The 19,878-nt window shown below is 46.7% G+C and overlaps 2 protein-coding genes across 2 annotated transcripts in view; both read left to right on the top strand.

The window, feature by feature from the left end:
- The window catches only part of LOC126529714 (uncharacterized), a 181,793-nt gene extending 179,845 nt beyond the window's left edge, over positions 1 to 1,948 (top strand). Inside the window, exon 10 of the mRNA XM_055070015.2 lies at positions 1,756 to 1,948. The gene's annotated coding sequence lies outside the window, so the exon portion shown is untranslated. The remainder of the gene's footprint in view (positions 1 to 1,755) is intronic.
- A 13,340-nt stretch (positions 1,949 to 15,288) lies between these two features.
- LOC140213267 (uncharacterized) lies at positions 15,289 to 17,663 on the top strand. The gene has a single exon (XM_072284398.1). The coding sequence runs from the start codon at positions 16,436 to 16,438 to the stop codon at positions 17,285 to 17,287; it is 852 nt and encodes a 283-aa protein (XP_072140499.1). The 5' UTR covers positions 15,289 to 16,435; the 3' UTR covers positions 17,288 to 17,663.
- Positions 17,664 to 19,878: the final 2,215 nt, after the last annotated feature.

Below are 19,878 nucleotides of genomic sequence, written 5' to 3'. Positions count from 1 at the left end.
TGGAAATGCAACTTTTGCAGAACCCTTGTAACCAACGTAACAAATTCACGTAAGATGTAAAGTGACACATTGAATTTGTCCGCTTTGAATGATCTAATGCTTGCAATTTACAGAACCGCGATATCTGTTCTTGATGCAGGCCTACGAAATTGTAAACATTGTGCTTCTACTTTTTTCGAAACGTCGAATATTTGAATATTTTTTAACGAAATGCAGGCCCTAAATTGAAATTCCACTCCCAACAGTCACTAGAATTTAACTTTCTCTCTCAAATGCAACAAATTTCATTAAAACCGGTCCAGGGGTTGTCACAGAAAAACGTTTTTTCGTTTTACATGTATTTGAATAGGCCGCGTCGGAGTTGCGCCCGAGCTAAAGCTTCCTCTTAACAGCAAATTGTATTTGTACTTAACTCTGTCTAACACTGCCAGGCCTTAAAATACATGAGGTCACTCCCTTTCATTTGATGTGTTTATACAAAAAAAGTGTGTATGCATGGAAGGGGTTAAGGCTCCTTTGTCAAGCCAAAAAATGCTTCCTGGCATGATAAGGTGTGAGGCCTTGTGCATTTCAGTCTGCAGGCGCTCACTGCACTCTCAAAAGCGCAATCAGCAAAGAAAGCACAGGAAAACACACAAGCAATAGCTAAACAATTTATTTGAAACAAATGCAACTTTATTTTACAGAATGACCACATTTCAAAAAAGCAACCACATGCTATGCAGACAATACAGCCAAGTTATGGTAATTGGACAGCTGTTAACGTGTGCTGCTTTTATATGTGCAAATGGTTCAAGTCTCAAAGTGTGCCCCTACTTTGTAACTTGTCCTTTGAACAATGGATGATTTGAACAAATAAATGCTAAATTTAGCACCACTGCCACACTTATAGAAGAAAACTGCATATTAAAATGGCAAGTCCTTGTAGAACAGAAAAGGGTGTACAGTAAACTTCCAATAATCTGACTCCAGTTAATTTAAATTTTCAGCTAATTCGATCCTGGCGAAGGTCCTGGTCGGCGCCCATGCATTTCTATGGGCCTAAATATTCATTATTTCGATTCTAAAACTGGCATTAGCCGGATAATGCGAACTTGACCAGACCCCAATAACGACCCCTTTTAGTGGCAGCGTCTGTCTCAGCAGAGCTTAGGGGACAGTGAATGCGTTAAACAAATGCCAGCTCCTCTCTGAAATGCCTATTTTTGACCCACCCGAGAAAGATTTTCAAGCAGTAATGGTAGCTGACAATGTCCGATTGTGGTACGTATCTGATTCTAACGAACACCTTTTGTTTTCAAAGGACACTGAGCCGAAAATTGCCTAGCTGTGCAATCGATTGCGAAACTAAAACCGTGGTTGTAGCATTCATATGCTTTACCGCATATCATCGCTGTTATACGGCGAAGCTGACTTTAAAAAATCGCTGTCATTCTAAAAAATCAGGTACGTGTAGGTTTCTACTTTGGTTTGGAGTTTGTTTGGATTTCTACTTGAGTTTTATACTTTAGACAAATAGAAAGTTGATGCAAGTTCGTTTCAGAGGCGTGTTACTCAAGCAAATAATGCTAAATGAATCAACGGTGTTTCAGCAGGTTTTTGCATCTTAATTCGACCCGTCAGTCTCGTGAGGGTAGGATTAATGGAAGTTGACTGTAGAAATTGCGTGATGAAGCACCAAGAAAGTTACTTTGCTCGGGTAGTGAAAAAGCATGGAAAAGTGTTCACACAGCATCCACTGATGTTCTGTTGCAGATGCAAAAGCTGCCTCCCTATCTGGAACAGAATAAATTCCTTTCAAAGGCAAAATCAAAAACAGAAAGAGAAGTCATCAAGGCATTCCACATCCATCTTATTTAGTTGCTACACCACCATTTGCTTAGCCTCCTATGCCAAAAAAGGCTGTCAAAAATAAAATGACCTGATTCCCATGTTTTTCACCATCCAAGCAGTGTTTACTGTCAATTATTACTGCTTTCTGTAACCTCACCTGTAATTACTGTATGTTAACACTGAGCTATACGCTCCTGACACTGCCCATGCGGTGCGTCCGAGCAGCGATCGTCAGCGCCTCTTGCGGCACCTTCCGTCAAAACTGACACTGACGGACCACGCTACTAACGCTGCTCACGCGGATCTGCCAACGTGATCGCTTGTTCATGCTTGTTTTGAAACGATTTAAATGGCGCAAGTTTTGCTGTGTGGTTTCAGACCAATCTTAATTTTAGACGATCAGATACGCCCTGCCATTCGTCATAAAGGGGAAAACCTCTATGCTGCCGGGCACGTTCGCAGCGTGAAAGAAACCGCCGTTGTGACTGTGCTGGCGAAGTAAACGAGAAGAAAGGAAGTTAACCGAGGGCACCGATTTTTTTATTAGTCATATCATAAGAACTGAATCATGAGAAGTGTCACTTCCACCAAGGCAAACACAACTTCAGCGTATCTCTAGCCTGAGTACACTCAAATATCATATTATGCTTTGATCAAGCAGCTCAATTGAGTGTGCAGGCATTGCAGAGCTTATTAAGCGTTATGCGTAGGTAAAGAAGGGAAAATCAGACATCCACCTGTTCGTAGCAATTGCTACAAAGGAAACCCAAACAGGTTCCTCGAAAGAAAAGCCTCAAAGTTGAAGAAAAATTCGTCCTGGTCAGGGACTCGAACCCGCGACCACCGCCTTTCCGGGGCAGCCGCTCTACCACATGAACTAACCAGGCGGCTAGCAGATGGCAGGGCTAAGTCGAATTTGTGGACAACACGAAGCAAAGGCAAGAATTTGACGTAATAGTTCCGCAGAAACCCGCAAGGTGGAGAGAAGTAATTAAAGAAGGGAAAATCGGATGTCCACCCGTTCGTAGCAATTGCTACAAACTAAACCATAGGTGTTCTTATCCAACCATTTGGGTTGCCGTAGACCCGTACCGTAGACAAAACGTGTCCTTCCGTGGTGTTGTTTTGACACGCTTGCAAAGCCTCATTGGCCAGGGATGATAGGCGCCATATCTTTTAGAATTACTAAAAGGCTCTTTTAAACAACTTGCACAAAAATTTTATCAGACTGCTATGTTCTGACAAGCAACCGCAGTACTTTGTTTACAACTGCCGAGGTACCGGCACGACGAAGCTTGGGCCGCTCCGGCCGCCAAGACTCGGGTGACCGTATCCGGCAACACAGCGTGAAGTGCTGAGCGACTCATGCAAGCCAGAACACCTGCCGCCACCACGCAGTACGCCTCGTATACAGGAAAATAAATAGCTCTAAAAGATATGGAGAATTTGCTAAAATATGTAAGCCGGCTGCGCGGCAAGATTCTTTCTTGACCAAAACCTTCAGTCTACTGACTACAATACTTTCTAGTGCGATCCTCCAGGAAGGAAGCGCGAGCACAAAACCACGGCCGGCCAGAAAATCTGTAGAGTCGGAGAGAAGGCGGTCCTGCACGGCCGTTACAGCCTTTGACGCAGCAGTACCGCCATCCCCACGCTTTTCTTCCTGGGTTGTTTTCGATGTCTTGCACATTTGCCATCGTAAAAAAGCGGTATGGGAACGTTTACTCGTAGGACGCTGGCGCACGTGGTTCAGAAGTTTCGAATCACACGCGGTCATAACAACAATACGTGCGCCACTACGCCGTCGACTGAAGTTTGATCAGTACCAGAGTTGCGCTTTCGACGCTACAGGTGGCGCGGCCGTCGCCGGGAAACTCCACTGTCAGGAGCGTATATGATAAGCGTAGTAGAAGTTAAAAATAATTCTGTATGTTTATTGCTGTTTTTTTAGACATAAGAAAGGGTGCCTAAATTCGAGCTGCATTTGCAAAATGCTTGCATAAACAGCAACTACCCTGGTCATGTGCTAATTGTGGCCACGTTGTCCCTGCAAACTTCTTAATCTCATCCATCCACCTAACTTTCTGCCGCCCCCTGCTACGCTTCCCCTCTCTTGGAATGTACCTCTTCCCCTCTCTTGGTTTGTTCCCTCACCCAATCTGCCCTTTTCTTATCCCTTAATGTTACACCCATCATTCTTCTTTCCATAGCTTGTTGCACTATCTACAATTTAAGTAGAACCCGTTTCGTAAGCCTCCAGGTTTCTGCCCCGTACGTGAGTACTGGTAAGACACAGCTGTTACACACTTTCCTCTTGAGGGATAATGGCAGCCTGCTGTTCATGATCTGAGAATGCCTGCCAAACACACCCCAGCCCATTCTTATTCTTCCGATTATTTCAGTCTCATGATCCGGATCCGCGGTCACTACCTGCCCTAAGTAGATGTATTCCCTTACCACTTCCAGTGCCTCGCTACCTATCGCAAACTGCTGTTCTCTTCCGAGACTGTTAAACATTATTTTAGTTTTCTGCAGACTAATTTTCAGACCCACCCATTCTGCTTTGCCTCTCCAGGTCAGTGAGCATGCATTGCAATTGGTCCTCTGAGTTACTAAGCAAGGCAATATCATCAGTGACTTGCAAGTTACTAAGGTATTCTCCATTAACCCTTATCCCCAATTCTTCCCAATCCAGATCTCTGAATACCTCCTGTAAACACGCTGTGAATAGCATTGGAGAGTTTGTGTCTTCCTGCCTGACGCCCTTCTTTATTGGAATTTGTTGCTTTCTTTATGGAGGACTATGGTGGCTGTGGAGCCGCTGTAGATATCTTTCAGTATTTTTACATATGGCTTGTCTACACCCCGATTCCATAATGACTGCTGTGGTTTTGACTAAATCAAATGCTTTCTCGTAATCAATGAAAGCTATGTATAAGGGTTGGTTTCTTAATTAGATCTTTCGTCTCCTGCGGTAACTTACCGGTATCCTGTCTAATGAAGTTACAATCGACTTCTATTGTACACTCCTTAATGATGCCCATAAGATTTTCGTACATTGCTTCAACACTAAGGGTCTCTTCCTGAGTTAAAGCCAAATACCTCTTCTGTAGCTTGATCCGAAATTCCTCTATTTTCCCTCTTACCGCTAACTCATTGATCGGCTTCTTATGTACCAGTTTTTCCGTTCCCTCCTCAAGTCTAGGCTAATTCGAGATCTTGCCATTCTATGGTCACTGTAGCGCACCTTGCCGAGCACGTCCACATCTTGTATGATGCCAGGGTTAGCGCAGGGTATGAGGTCTATTTCATTTCTAGTCTCGCCATTTGGGCTCCTCCATGTCCATTTTCGGTTATACCGCTTGTGGAAGAAGGTATTCATTGTCCACAAACTATTCCGTTCTGCAAACTCTACAAATAACTTTCCCCTACTATTCCTAGAACCTATGCCATATTCCCCCACTGACTTTTCTCCAGTCCTGCTTCTGGCCTACCTGGTATTGAAGTCGCCCATCAGTATAGTGTATTTTGTTTTGACTTTACCCATCGCCGATTCAGCGTCTTCATAGAAGCTTTAGACTTGCTGGTCATCATGACTGGATGTAAGCGGCTAGACCTGTACGGCCTTCAATTTGTACCTCTTATTAAGTTTCACAACAAGACCTGCCACCCTCTCGTTAATGTTATACAATTCCTGTATGTTACCAGCTATATCCTTATTAATCAGGAATCCAACTCCTAGTTCTCGTCTCTCCGCTAAGCCCCAGTGGCACAGTATGTGCCCGCTTTTTAGCACTGTATATGCTTCATTTGTCCTCGCAACCTCACTGAGCTCTATTATATCCCATTTAATGCCCGCTAATTCCTCCAATAGCACTGCTAGACTCGCCTCACTAGATAATGTTCTAGCGTTAAACATTGCCAGGTTCAGATTCCAATGGTGGCCTGTCCGGATCCAGCGATTCTTAGCACCCTCTGCTCCGTCACAGGTCTGACCGCCGCCGTGGTCAGTTGCTTCGAAGCTGCTGGGGACTGAGGGCCCGGGTTCGATTGTTCTATTCATATAGGAGGTTGTGGCCAAGTACTGCACCAAGGTGGCCATTCCTGCTCTGGTGAGGGAGTGCATTACCGGTTCTGGTCACCGGGGTCAGGCCACCAGGCCTGTTTATACAACTGTATCAACATGTGGATTTTTTTATCTGGTGGAAAATTGCGTGGCACCGGGATTTGAACCTCAGTATTTTGCACGTGAGGCAGATGCTCTACCTCTACGCTATCGCTGCATCGGGGCGCAAGTAATAAGTAATTATACAGGAAGCGTTTTATTTACTGTAATTGGAGGATTAGAGTAGATTAGTTCGACCACTCAAAGAGTGAGAATGGTCCAACTGAGAATTCCGACGAGGTAAAAGGACTGGAATCACACAAACCACAACTCTGAAGGAATGGAGTGGGAATAGAATGGAGCGCCCCCACTCTGCAATTCTGCACCATGCCCATACATCCTGTTCTTGGGCAATGCCAGCGCATCTCTAGAACCACAAACGACCGCACTACCAGGGCGAAACGCATCAAAGGCCTGTCAGATGCCACATGATCACGTGCTGCCAACGAGCCATCCTGCACAACCTATATATATATATATATATATATATATATATATATATATATATATTGTGGGGATGCGTGACTCTCACGCCTCCCCTGAGATCTAGTTTTCCCGCATAGCTCGTCTCCTGCAGGGCGGCTTCGCCCGTCGCGTGGCCTGGCGCCCGCGGTAGTCGGAGTGGTTGAAGCGCAGTGCGAGAGATGGCGCTAGTGTTGCGCTGCGGCGAGGTTACTTGGGCGCCGGAAGACAAGGCGCTGCCGCTTTCCCGGCGGGTCGGCGAACCGCGTTGCGTCCCGCGCGCGCGCGCCAATCCATGCTTCTGCGAGACCGCCTCGCGTGGCCGCCTTGGAACGCGCCACCGTCCGCGTGACCGTACACGCGAATGACCAGGCGTTGGGATCCAGCATGGGGCGAACATATTCGCTCGCAATGCGGTCGCGGTGAGTCGGACTTCTAGATTTGTCGCGCGCCCATCGGCATGTTTTGTGGATAGCAACTCGGCTAGCAGGCATTGATCTATGAAAGGTGCAATAAATGCCCTTGTGATTGTTTGTACTACTGTGTTGTCGTTCCTTTGTCCCAAGAGTACGGAGGAGAACCCCATATCTCCCACATCTGGCTGCCCAACGTGGACCTCTTGGGGCATCGGACGATATTTTTAAGTGTTGCTTCGTTCAAGACCTTTGTTTGAACCGAAGCGTAGGCCTTGCGCGGATTTTGATCGCTAGCGTCGGCGGCGTGCTTTCTTGAGCGAGGTGGCGGTGGCTGTAGTGTGTTTGAACATGTCAACATGCTAAGCCTTTTCGCAAGTGTTTTTCTTTAATGGCATTCGTTGGTACGAGAGCCACGTGGTCTGCATCCTGGGAGAGCGAGGCTGAGCGCCCGCGGAGCAGTGGCAAGCCTGAAGCGAGTGAGTACGGAAGCCTCGTGGGTGGTCCGAATTTCTGATGTAAATAGCTTCTCCTATCTCTTTGACTCTGATGAAGTCGCGGCTCTGGGAGCCGGGTGGCCGCGGGCCAATGGTGCCACTACGGGCTGACTGGTATTTCGGCCTGGCACCGGGCGCTCCGACACCGTCTGGGACGGTGGGCGCCGTCAACTCGGATGCTGTGTGCACCGAGCGGAGCAGGACCATCTAACAGAGCTGACGTCTCCTCGCGGCTGCCTGTTTTGCGCCCATTTTGGGTGTTGTTTTTGGATGCCGGTTGTTGTCAGAGTAGCGAAGCTTTAGGCCTAAGGCTTTACGAAGCTGCCTGTCGCACGTGGAGGGACACAACCTGGTGGACCGTGGCGTTGAGGCGTTGCAATTTGCTTCCTTCATTCTATTTAGCCTCGCACGAATTGAAATTACTCGTTCGACTCAAGGAAGCGAGCTTCGTTCACGTGAACTTAGCAACTGAGTAGCCGCCCAATCTTTTGCTAGCCGAGTTGAACATCGTACCACGTGGGCGATGCGCATGCAGAATTCCTCTCCCTTGCACTACTTTAGTGTTTGCCGAGTGTGTTAAGTGTACGCAGCGTGAATGGAGTCACCCCTGGCTTGCTGTCAGCTGCACATCGTCTGCGCTGCTGCTCCGGACTACGATCGAGCCACCCCGCGCGATGGTGATGCTGTGGCCGGTTCGGCGCAGCGACTTCGGCGGCCTCCTGTATCCAGCTCACAACCCTCGGCGGCGGACAAAGGAGCCGGCGGTCACCGACAGCTACTGCGGCTCTCGCCAGCAGGGCGCGTCGGCGCGATTGACGCTTGCAGGTTCCGACTACTGCGTCGTCGTTTCCGGAGTCCTGGCCTGGAATCGTGCCGTCGAGTCCGCAAAGCTGCTGCTGTGACCGGCGGACGCCAGCGGTGTACCCCAAGGACAGTCGGCTCGCATGTTATGGACAGCGTGTGGACATTTCCCCGGCGCGGCCACTGTTGCATGTATACACCACCTTGTTCGCGAAGCACGTGTTGATGTTCGACTGTGTGAAATGTTTCGCCGTAATATGTAGTGATTTAAGGTTGGGGGGATGTGGGGATGCGTGACTCTCACGCCACCCCTGAGATCTAGTTTTCCCGCATAGCTCGTCTCCTGCAGGGCGGCTTCGCCCGCCGCGTGGCCTGGCGCCCGCGGCAGTCGGAGTGGTTGAAGCGCAGCGAGAGATGGCGCTAGTGTTGTGCTGCGGCGGGGTTACTTAGGCGCGGGAAAGAAAGGCGCTTGCTCTTGAGCGGCGGACGGGCAAGCGCGCGCGCCAATCCATGCTTCTGCGAGACCGTCTCGCGTGGCCGCCTTGGAACGTGCCACCAATTCGCGTGACCGTACACGCGAACGACCAGGCGTTGGGATCCAGCATGGGGCGAACATATTCGCTCGCTATGAGGGGTCGCGGTGAGTCGGACTTCTAGATTTGACGCGCGCCCATGTGCATGTTTTGGGGATAGCAACTCGGCTAGCAGGCATTGATCTATGAAAGGTGCAATAAATGCCCTTGTGACTGTTTGCACTACTGTGTTGTCGTTCCTTTGTCCCAAGAGTACGGAGGAGCACCTCCATATCTCCCACAATATATATATATATGCACACGCAGTGCAAAGACTGGTACCCTAGGTAGGGGCTAGGACTCGCAAAAACTATTATTTTTTCCACAACTGTGACGAGTACCAGACCACCAAACTCCTTGCCCTGTGCACGTTGGTGTCTATCATCATGAGCCTAGATCCTGATGCAACCACTGGTGCCACACTGCTATTTTCAAAGGCCACCACTAGGTGAAGCGCCAGGGCACATCGGCTTGGTCCGATACACAAACGACAGTAAACTTCGAATTGACAGGACTAAGAATTGGATTAGTAAATTTTTAACTAACCGGTACCAATTTGTAACTACTAATGAACTTTCTTCTCCGTGATCACTAGTAAGATCCAGTGTGCCACAAGGCTCTGTATTGGGACCAGTTTTATTCCACCAGAAACATGGCTCCACACAATAGTTTTGTTTGAAAACATATGTGAGTGCACATGCTTGTATCGGACAGCGAGAATAAGTAAGAATCAGTAAGCAATGTCAAATAAATACAATCTGGCTTACAAAAGAAACTGGTCACTATTTAGTAATAGTTTTCTTTTGTGTGAAACAACTTCACCCTTGAAAAGTTCCTCATTCTAGAAAGGTTTATATAGTGAAATATAGAAATATTTGGATGGATTTGAGTTATCACCTGGCCCAAGGAAATTCTAGTGGCAGCCTGTCTCGATCTCGCAATTCCTGGCACTCCACAATATACAGCATGCCTGACTGCTGCAGTGGTCAAGTGCTCTGCAGCTGTGGGAAACCGAGGGATAAGGGTTGATTGCACAATTTATGGCATCTCCAGATTTTTAACTTAGTATCATCTCTATACTATGTTGACACTATGCCACTAGACCATTGCTGTGCTGCAGTCATCCTAATATTAATTACTTATATACACAAGCTATACAGCTGGTTAGGCAAAATTTTATACTCGGCGAGAAAGACGGGACATGTACTGAAACATAGACGAACACAAAGCACAGGCTTCCAACTGGTTTTATTTCGTGAAAGCAGAGAATATATAAAGTACTTCAAAATAGCAAAACAAGGAGCGATTGCAAATAATTGGTCCACGAGGCAGTGACGAAAATATCAAGGCCGTGTATGCATTAAGAGTGCTGGAGAGTCTTAATGTGCCCATCTAAGACTCTAATTCTTTCCTTGAGAATCTCCTCTTGCAGTGCAGGAGCTGCGACAGCAAAAGCTGCCTGCCTTATCTGGAACAGAATAAATTCCTTTTGAAGGCAAATTCAAAAACAGAAATAGAAGTCATCAAGGCATTCCACATTGCTAAAAGGTGTGGTAACTAAGTTAGCTCACCTTCTTGATCCCTATCAAGGAAAGAAATAGAATTCCTAGATACTGAACCATAAACATGAACAAACATTCATTTCTGCTGCAAACAAATGACATGTATCTCAAGACTAGCAAGCCAATACAGCATATATCAGGCGTATTTATTTCTGAACCACATGTTGTTTACCTTGTAGTAGCAGCCAATGGCCACACAATGGCCTTGTTGTAGCAGGCAGCAGCTTCTGTTTAGTGTGTGGAGTGTGTTGTTTTATACTGGTGCCATCCTCATTACTGCATGTCTGAAACAGAAATTCTGACTGAATCAGAAATTGAAAAAGCACAATCTTGCAATATGAAATGCAAAAAGGTGTGACATATATACTGTAATGGTTTGCGGCTAAAGAACACATGCAAATGTACCCTGTCTGTTCTAGGGTGCTTAAGCAGCACATTAAATAAATATTGCTATTGTCCATAAATTTATGTCTGCCTAACTATACAATGTATGCAAACAGCTTAAGTATTATTTAGATCACAAATGAAAACATTTGTGCGTTCATTTATACACTGGAAGAGATCACACTGCTGGTTCCAGAAGCAAATGCATGAAAGTCATGAAGCTATTAGAACTGATGCATTATTTTTCTGCACGAACATGATGCACCGCTTCACCACTGCAAAAATAAATGCTCTACGGTAAACCAAACTGAACAGCAAGAACATTTGGAATCAACAAATACGAAATATGAGTGAATTATCATGCTTGCAACTGTTTAACACGTTCACTGCGTCGTGGCCCACCGGTGGGTCACGCAACGCAGTCAAGCCGTGCTGGCGCAAACAAGGCATTTCTTGCAGTGCGGCGACGATATGGTTCCACAAATGCATGAAAATGCGTTTCCACTATCATATCACAGATGGCGGTGGAGATATAAAGCGCGCCTGTATTTACTGACATTGGCACTTGCAATGCGTCTGATGACAAAGCTGACGGTTATCAGGAGGAGGAGGAAAAAACTTTATTCTTGTCCTGTACAAGGTGTTGCCACCTGCCTGGCTAGTCCAATGTTGGAACCAGGAGGTCAAGCCTCCTAGCCCTATCACGGGTGTACTGGACAGCCAGGACTTGAGGGATATGATCTGGAGATCTGATCCTTCCTAAAAACCGATTCCGGGAAATGCCAGGGCCGAGCGACCCACAGTCCCAGAGCAGATGTTCAAGCGTGCATATCTCCCTTTTGCATGCTTTGCATATAATATTCATGTCTGCAATGTCATACCATTCCTTTATTTGTGCAGGTGAATTATAAGACTCTGTTTGCAATTGCCTAAGTGTAACTGCTTGTGCTCTGTTTAGCCTATAGTGAGGGGGTGGAAACTCCCTCCTTCCCATGTAGTAATGCTTTGTAATTTCATTGTATGTAATGAGCGTATCTCTCTATAATTTCTCCAATCCAACAGAATCAAAACCATATGTAAAAGCGGCCTGGTCTGTAAGGTCGCGGGCGACGCTGTTGGCTGATTCATTTGGATTGACAGGAATGCCATCAAGTGAACCAAGGTGCGCCGGGAAACGGCGCAGAAGATGTTCCAGCTACCCGCTCCAGCACTTTTGTTCGACCGCTTTCCACATGTGCACCATACTTTTGGAAAGCGCTCGCAATGTGTGCAAGAGCTCAGCTGAAGAATTAGTCTGTCCTATTCGCAATAACTTGGCTCACTCTCAGTGCCAAGCCTCATGGACCTCTTCCTTGTGCTTTCCATTTTTTACGAGCATTCAAAAATCGTGATGGACTCAAAAATTCGACGGAGGTACAGAAAAACAGAAAACCAGAAGAAAAGACTCTGCGGTCGAAGCGGATCCGCTGGGACACACGGCAGTCCAAATACGTTGCCATCCACTTCGTGCGGCACAACTTCTGCTCCAGCGAACGTTGAGTGTTCAAGCAACGACGATGACAGCCTCGAAGAGTTATTGGAAAGTTCTTCTGAACTGTGGGATAGTGAGTCAAGCGTTTACGGTGGAGCGGTATCTGAGGATTCGGAAAATGGTGATGTTCAGCATTACCTGCCGAAAGCTGGAATGCGATGATGACTAGAGTTAGAGTGATGTCGTATTCGAGCCCTCCTGTGCTAATCAGCCTCCCGACTAGCAACGATGCTCTCAGCTTGTTTTCTCTTTGACTGATGACATTTGGGACATGATGGTTCATGAGACAAACAGGTATGGGAAGCAGTACATAGACTCGAACGTGCTACAAGAGAAATCGCGCATGAAGAAATAGACTGAGACAAACATGCAAGAAGTGAAAGTGTTCGTTGGTGTACTGATCTGCAATGGTCTAGTAAGGCTTCCCAATCTGCAGCACTACTGGGCAAGAAGCGATCTGTACGGCGTAAACTGCATTCGCCAGAACATGGCCCGCGACCGGTTTCTGCTGCTACTAAGGTTCTGGCATTTCACAGATAACGAGGAACCGAGCGCACAGCAGGATCGTCTCTATCGTATTCGACCCTTGATGGAAAAAATGAATCGCAATTTCTGCTCAGTGTTGGAGCCAGGAAAAGAAATTGTCATTGACGAAACGATGATTCCGCGGCGTGGACGCCTCGCCTTTAGGCAATACATCCTTGGTAAAGCCCACAAGTATGGAGTCAAGCTATACAAGGCCTGCACGAAGGAGGGCTATATATTGAAAGTGCAAATGTATGCCAGAAAATCTGGCGCCATAGCGGGCATGGGTCATGCCGAAGAAGTAGTAGTACATTTTATGGCTGGCTTCACCGGCTGTGGTCGCACACTTTTCGTCGACAACTTCTACGCGAGCATGCCGCTTGTGTCACGCATGTTGAAAGATGATACATTTTTATGTGGCACTCTCCGACCGAACCGAAAGGGGCTTCCGAAAGAACTTACACAAGCTATAGTAAAAAAAGGGGAAGTCGTCAGTCTTGAATCCCACAACGGCGTAAAGGTGCTGAAGTGGTCGGATAAACGGCCCGTTCTCATGATGACAACGGTTGCTGAGCATGATGCCAGCATTGTTGATACCGAAAAAAAAAAGAGAAATGGCGAGCCGATCATGGAACCGCGCACAGTCCTCGACTACAACGTGGCGAAAAAGGGCGTAGACTACAGTGACCAAATGACGTCCTACTACCCCTGCCTACGGAAAGGGCTCAAGTGTTATAGGAAAGCTGCGGTGGAGCTCATCGTTGGAACTGCAATTGTGAACGCATGGGTTGTCCGTTCAATGGTGGACGGTAAAACGTCGACAATCATCGAATTCAGTGAGGAGTTGGCATGCGCACTCTTCGCCACAGCTCAGAATGAGACCGAAAGGACACTTGGAACAAAGCGTGTCCATACGCTGGAAAAGGCTGATGGACCTGCACGGTCTGTCCGAAGGAGATGTACTGGATGCTACGCATCGCTGAGAGCTCGCAGAAGTCCAGAGCAGGCAAGGGTAATGGCGAAGAAAGTTGTTATATTTCGCGCAAATTGCGCGGGAAGGCCATTTATGTGTTTGCCATGTTTCAATCTTCTGCACGAGTAGAACTCCTGAACATAGACTACGTTTTAGACATCGTGAGCTGGTGGCACATAAGACGTTTAGTTGCAAATGCTGTGATTTGAACTGTTCTTTTTTTCTTCCGAAAATTATTCTGGAAGTACTTCAATAAAATGTTGAGTTTGAAGTCTTGTTTTTGAGTATTGGTGCTTAGTGAATGCTGAAACGCAGGGTCACGTGGCGTTGCCCCACAAAGGGGACCGGGTCGGTGGGTAGTAAGCGTAGCAGGCAACGGCTTCAAAACGCAAATTCTTTATTGTGGAAACTTGTGCATGCCCAGGAAAAGAAAGAAGAATCAAGGGTGCAAGAGCAACAAGCGCCTCTGGCACTTGTTCGGGCCAGAACGACCGAAACTCTTGGCCGCGCTCTAGTTTTACATAAAGCAGAAATTTTGTAGACAGAAAGGGCGCCGTTTTTCAAGAACATCGTTGAGAACGCGCTTCAGTTGCGTTCACTGGGGATGAAGCGAGCAGAGTCGCGGTAATAAATGACTCGATAAATTCTCCAGATGCCGTATGCTACAAGGAACCATTATCCATTTTGTTTTTATGATCCATTTGGGCCTTTACGTCAGGTCTTTATAGACGAGTTGCAAAACAAAATTCGTTGCAGCGCCATCTGTACTTGCGTACAGGAAGCAGTCAGCGGCCGCCATTGTGCATGAATAGTCATGTGCGTTTCGCCCGTTCGGTACGCGCTTGATACCGGCTTGGCGTACTGAATCGACGTTTGTGGCGAACTCATCCCTTTTCGTGCTGTTGTAGGGCGACTCTAACCTGGAGCCATGCCAGTTAACTGCTGTGTGCCACTGTGCACGCAGTTTGGTGGCTTTGACAAGTCTGGACAAAAAGTAAGTCCATTCTTGCTGCGTCGCACCTCCGTCGTGTGCTTGTCAGGCAGTGGCTTGTTTATGTAATTAAGCATGTTTTGACTTATTTTTATCGCTAGACATGTAGCTTGATTCATCTATAAGTGATCTCGGTACGGTTTAGCGATGAAATTAATAGATAAATGCCTTTAAAAACCTGAAACCATTTGCGGTTTGTGGGATGCGGCACGATGTTTACCGGACGCCGTCACACGGTTTTGACCACTTGTCTCCCTAAGAAACGGGTTATATCGTTGTGTTACACTGTAGAAGGAACGTTTTGAGACCGTGCTGTGCGTGCATGCCATTCTTTAAGGGCGGAGGCCATTTGTGGTTTGGCACAGCTCTGCGAATCTTTATGTCGAAACACCGTCTTCGCCGTTTAGGTTGGTAGCGAAACACATCCGGTTCGCGATGTTCGCAGGCAGTACTTGTGTCATGTGATATGGTCAAGCAAGACAACTAAGTGTGTGGACCGTCGATGTCAGACATAGCCGTGCATTTCGCCTGACAGCTGCATTACTATGTACACACACTTTTAGTCGAGCCCTGTATGCATGTCAAAACGTCATTTCGCGTTTTATTTCGCTATAAAGTTACTTTACCTGCCTTCATCGAAAAAAAAAGACAGATTCTGGTCTGTTGTCGTAAAGCCCTACGCATATAAGCACCTGAAATCGATAAATTTGTAACGGTGCAGCCATGTGCGTAGACCTCGGTTGCGCAGATTTGTCGAGTGTCCGAAACCTTAACTGTCTTGCATAGCATTGCCAATTCTTTGTTTTAAGAGAGCATTGTTGAGATATGACCCAATCAAGACAGAAAGCGTTCTGAATATTGACTTTTATTCACAGGTGTCATACCACAGATTCCCAAGAGACCAGGACATATACAAAAAGTGGATTGTAGCCATCAGGCGAGATGAAGGCCCACTCTTCACAGTTTCGAAGGCCACCAGGGTGTGCTCTCTCCACTTTCTTGAGAGTGACTTTGTTGCTAATGGTTACCGACATTTACACCAGTCTGCTGTGCCATCCATATTTTTATTCAAGCAGCCAAAGCCATCGATGAAACCACCAGCTCAACGGGCACCACTTCAGGAAGTTGCATTATCAAAAAGGAAGTGTAATGATAATGTTCAAGGGCTTTCCACTACAGGACAAAAGGTGGACACCCGTATCGATAACTGAGCAGATGACAAGGAAAACTCACCAGATGGATGCAACAAAAATACTTTCAGTGAAGGCACTGACGTCTTCAATGTTGAAGATACGGGCTCCACTTTGCTTCCTGACAAACTGCAACAGTCACCAGAAGAACCAGCCTCTGGAAGTATTGTGCATGCAGAGAAAATATTTCTGCCCTAGAGCAGGAGCTGGCTGCAAGCAAAGCAAGCGGAGCAGATACAGAGGCTGAAAATCATCACCTGAAGCTGCAAGTAAGCTCTTTAAGAAAAACTGTTGCTGTCCTAGAAAATAAACTCGCTGTAAGCAAAGCAACCGAAGCAGAAAATCAGCGCCTGAAGCTGCAAATAACGGCACAAAATAATGAATTAAAGCTGCTTCGCACAGAGCTTGTCACTGCACAGAAAAATATTGAGAAGCTGGAAGAATTGCCTCCATTTGGAATTCAAAGATTCAAGGAGAACAATGATGACATTGAATTTTACACTGGACTGCCCAGCTACAAGCACTTCTCTGCTCTCATGCATCTCCTCGATTTTGGGGAAAATGGTGAAAACATTGCACGCAAGCGTACGAGGAGCGGGCTACGAAATGTTGAGTATAGTGGTCGGCGACACAAGATTGGTATGGAGAACGAGCTCTTTATTGTGCTTGTTAAACTTCGAGTTGGCTTATTTCACAGACACATCGGTCACTTGTTCAACGTCTCCATCAGCACAGTGTCAAGAATTTTTTCCGCAGTGCTTGACTGTATCTATTTGCAGGTAACAGAAACGACAACATGGATATCACGGCAAGCTATTGATGCTGCCATGCCATCTGCTTTCAAGAAAAAATATCCATCAACATGTGTCATCTTGGATGCCACTGAGATTAGATGTGATGTGCCAACATCTTTCGTGACGCAATCACAAGTCTATTCCTCGTACAAGTCTACCCATACGTTCAAAGCACTCATAGGCATATCCCCTCATGGAGTACTGACTTTTGTTTCGGAACTATTTACTGGGTGTACGTCTGACAGAGAGTGTGTGGAGAAGAGTGGCTCTTTAGACCTGAAGTTTGACACAGGTGACTCAGTCATGGCTGACAAAGGATTTAAAATAAAAGACCTGCTACAAAGCAAGAAAGTTATGCTGAACATTCCACCCTTCCTCATGCATGGGCAATTTGCTCCCGCCGAAGTGGAGGAGACTCAAGAAATTGCAGCAATCAGGATACATGTGGAGAGGAAGATCAAGAAAATCAAGGGATATCACATTTTTGACCGGTCGATTCCAATCTCCCTTGTACCCTTAGCGAATCAGATGTGGGCCGTGTGTGCCTTCCTTACAAACTTCCAGCCATCACTTCTAAAAGAAGATACAAACTGATCTAATCCACAGTGTTCCTTAAAGACGCTTATTTGCTAGTCATATGTCAATCCTCACTACCTCGTGGTGCTGCCCTCCTCTTGTGTGCAATAAAATGTTTGCAGCCCTACTTGTCTTTTTGACATGCCATTTTTGCATTGTTTTGTGTATCACATCAGATTACAGTGCTCAACAGGTATGGCAGCAGTGTGTCAAAGTAAAAGTTGTCAAGGACCTCTCTGGCACTTTTCCATTCATTCTCATTAAATCTTATTCTTTCGATCAAAATAAGATCTCCTCCATAGACCACAAAGTCACCCCAGCGCAACTGTGATACACCCATCTGCCCAAGCAGTTGATGATAATACTGGTGGTCCCTCTTAAGCTCTGGTACACCATCCCTAATTATGCAACAGAAATCAGTGTTTAGAAGGGCAGACGCCTTGTATTCACGTAAAGAGTAGGGACACTTGATCTCCACTACACCATAGGATTGTTCTGTGGGGTCGTACACAATCCTGTCGGGTGACGCACCCAACCAAGGAAAGGCTGGGTTAACCAGCAATCCACAGGTGCTAACTGTAGAAGCGTGGCCCAGACGGCGTAGAGCATCCTCGTAGCGTTGAGCAGCTAGCGACTCCATCTTGATGCCGTAACTGAAAAAATGTAACAGAAATAAACCTAGTGCAATGTTAGTGACCCTACAATGTTTAGCACAATTTTTGGATACGCTAATGCCACTCTGTGGCATATATAATTTGTTCACGCGTTTACAAGGATAAAAAGAAAATACTAACTTGACTGCAGTAACTCTAGAAAGGTCTCTGGCAGCTGTGAGGTTCTGCAGGCCCTTAACAGTCCACTCCTTCTTATTCAGGACCGCACCAAACTTGGAGGATGTGACACGAAGCCGGCGTTCCTGCTGCCATGTTGCACTTTTTGCCTGCTGGCGGCTGTCCTTTTCAAGCGCTTCAGCTGCCAATGGTGTCACACGTATCTCTTGATGCAGGAAATAAATGTCAGACAGATATGAAAATTAAAAAAATTGCATGTTTCTCACGCTCAGTGCACACATTGGTCTAACGGATAAAGAGATGTACATCTTAATATTTGTGGGGTTGCTAAAAATACAAAATATTACATCTGTCCGATACGACCTAGTGACAGGAAACTATATGAAAGTGCGCATCTATTTGCTACGAAATGCGGGTCCAAGGCAATTAAAATATTGAATGTGATGACTCTGCCTATAGCATCGAAACCATGGCTAAACGTAATTCGCACAATGATTTGGCATCAACACACAACAATCGAGAGATTCATAATAATTCCTTGCAAGAAACATTGACCAGCCTCTGACCTCTATAACACTGTTTGTCTCAAGGTGTGTTGGAGGATTCCAGGCTGTGCCGCTTTCGAAGAAAGTGACAGTCGGGATGCTTTCACAAGGATCTCCTTCGTTTGCTGGTTGTAAGCCAGAAAGAAGAACGGTGAAACCGTGTGGCAGCAGGGACTGCTGGTAGCTCTGTGACGCCAATGAGGACACCAGCCCAAACCTGGACTGCACGGTCTCGCCTTCGTCGGTTCTTGAGCAGTTCTTGAGCAAACTTTTGCTTCGCCTCTTCTTGCTCCTGCCGATTTCTATGGCGTACACGGCGCTCCTTCGGCAAGGCAAACTTTGGCGCGCTGATCCCGCCTTCTTTCACTTTGCGCCAGTCCACGGATTGAAGCGGGCATCCTCTGATCGCGCTTCTGCGGGGAATCCTCCATTGCTGAGGCAAATCCGTGCACGAGAGCTGGTCCGGCGCCTCAGAGAAACCCTTTGACTGTGGGAGCATGGCAGTCCTTAAAACAGCGATCATGTGGTTGCAGGCGAGCTTTCCTGCTGGGCAGTCGCAGCTTCCATCGATGATGCGTGTCGTGTCCAATGCTATCATCACGGAATACGGGGGCGCGTTCTTCTTTTTGCTTCGGTAGCATGGTGCCTTAAAGAAGATGAGCCCGGCGCTGGAAATAAATAAAGAGTGCTAAGCTCCTCCATCCATGACTTCAGACAAGAGAATAAACTATTGTACCAACTGATCTATAATTTGTTTTCTTAAACCTAAGCATAAATAGAGTCATGAGGATTTCTTAACATTCACACAACAGCAAAGCACTTTTATCACTGAAGGTCAACGGTTGTGACTATCGCCCGTTTGCATGCGATACAGTTGCACAAATATTTACCTGTTTTGGGTGACATTGGTCTTCAGCGCACATACGTTGACGTACGATTCCACGTGAAAGTTGTAGCTTCGTTCGTAGCTTCGTTTCGTTCCCGATCGTCCTGCATAAAATTCATGTACGCTCCGATCTGACAGCGGAGGTAACACGGCAAGGTCGTTCTTCCATCCAGTGATGGGGAAAATTACCTTCCCTGAATGGTGCGACATCGTTGAGAGCGATTGGACAAACGGGGAACACAAAATGCTGCACAGACGATTGTTCACGTTAAGATAAAGCCACAGAACAAAACCAACTGGCCCACCCCTATCGCATCCGCATGTGCACTGCGGTTTTTTATGCGAAGCATACTAGCCGCACAGCCACGCTCTTCCTTGCTGCGCCGC

The sequence above is a fragment of the Dermacentor andersoni genome, chromosome 9 (genome assembly GCF_023375885.2).
Source record: "Dermacentor andersoni chromosome 9, qqDerAnde1_hic_scaffold, whole genome shotgun sequence".
NCBI lineage: Eukaryota > Metazoa > Arthropoda > Arachnida > Ixodida > Ixodidae > Dermacentor > Dermacentor andersoni.
The sequence above is the reverse complement of the archived record's forward strand: the minus strand, read 5'-3'. Positions and strand labels throughout refer to the sequence as shown.

Bases quoted from the DNA above. Each gene is read 5' to 3' on its own strand.
- LOC140213267 (XM_072284398.1), top strand. From the start codon at position 16,436: ATGCATCTCCTCGATTTTGGGGAAAATGGTGAAAACATTGCACGCAAG.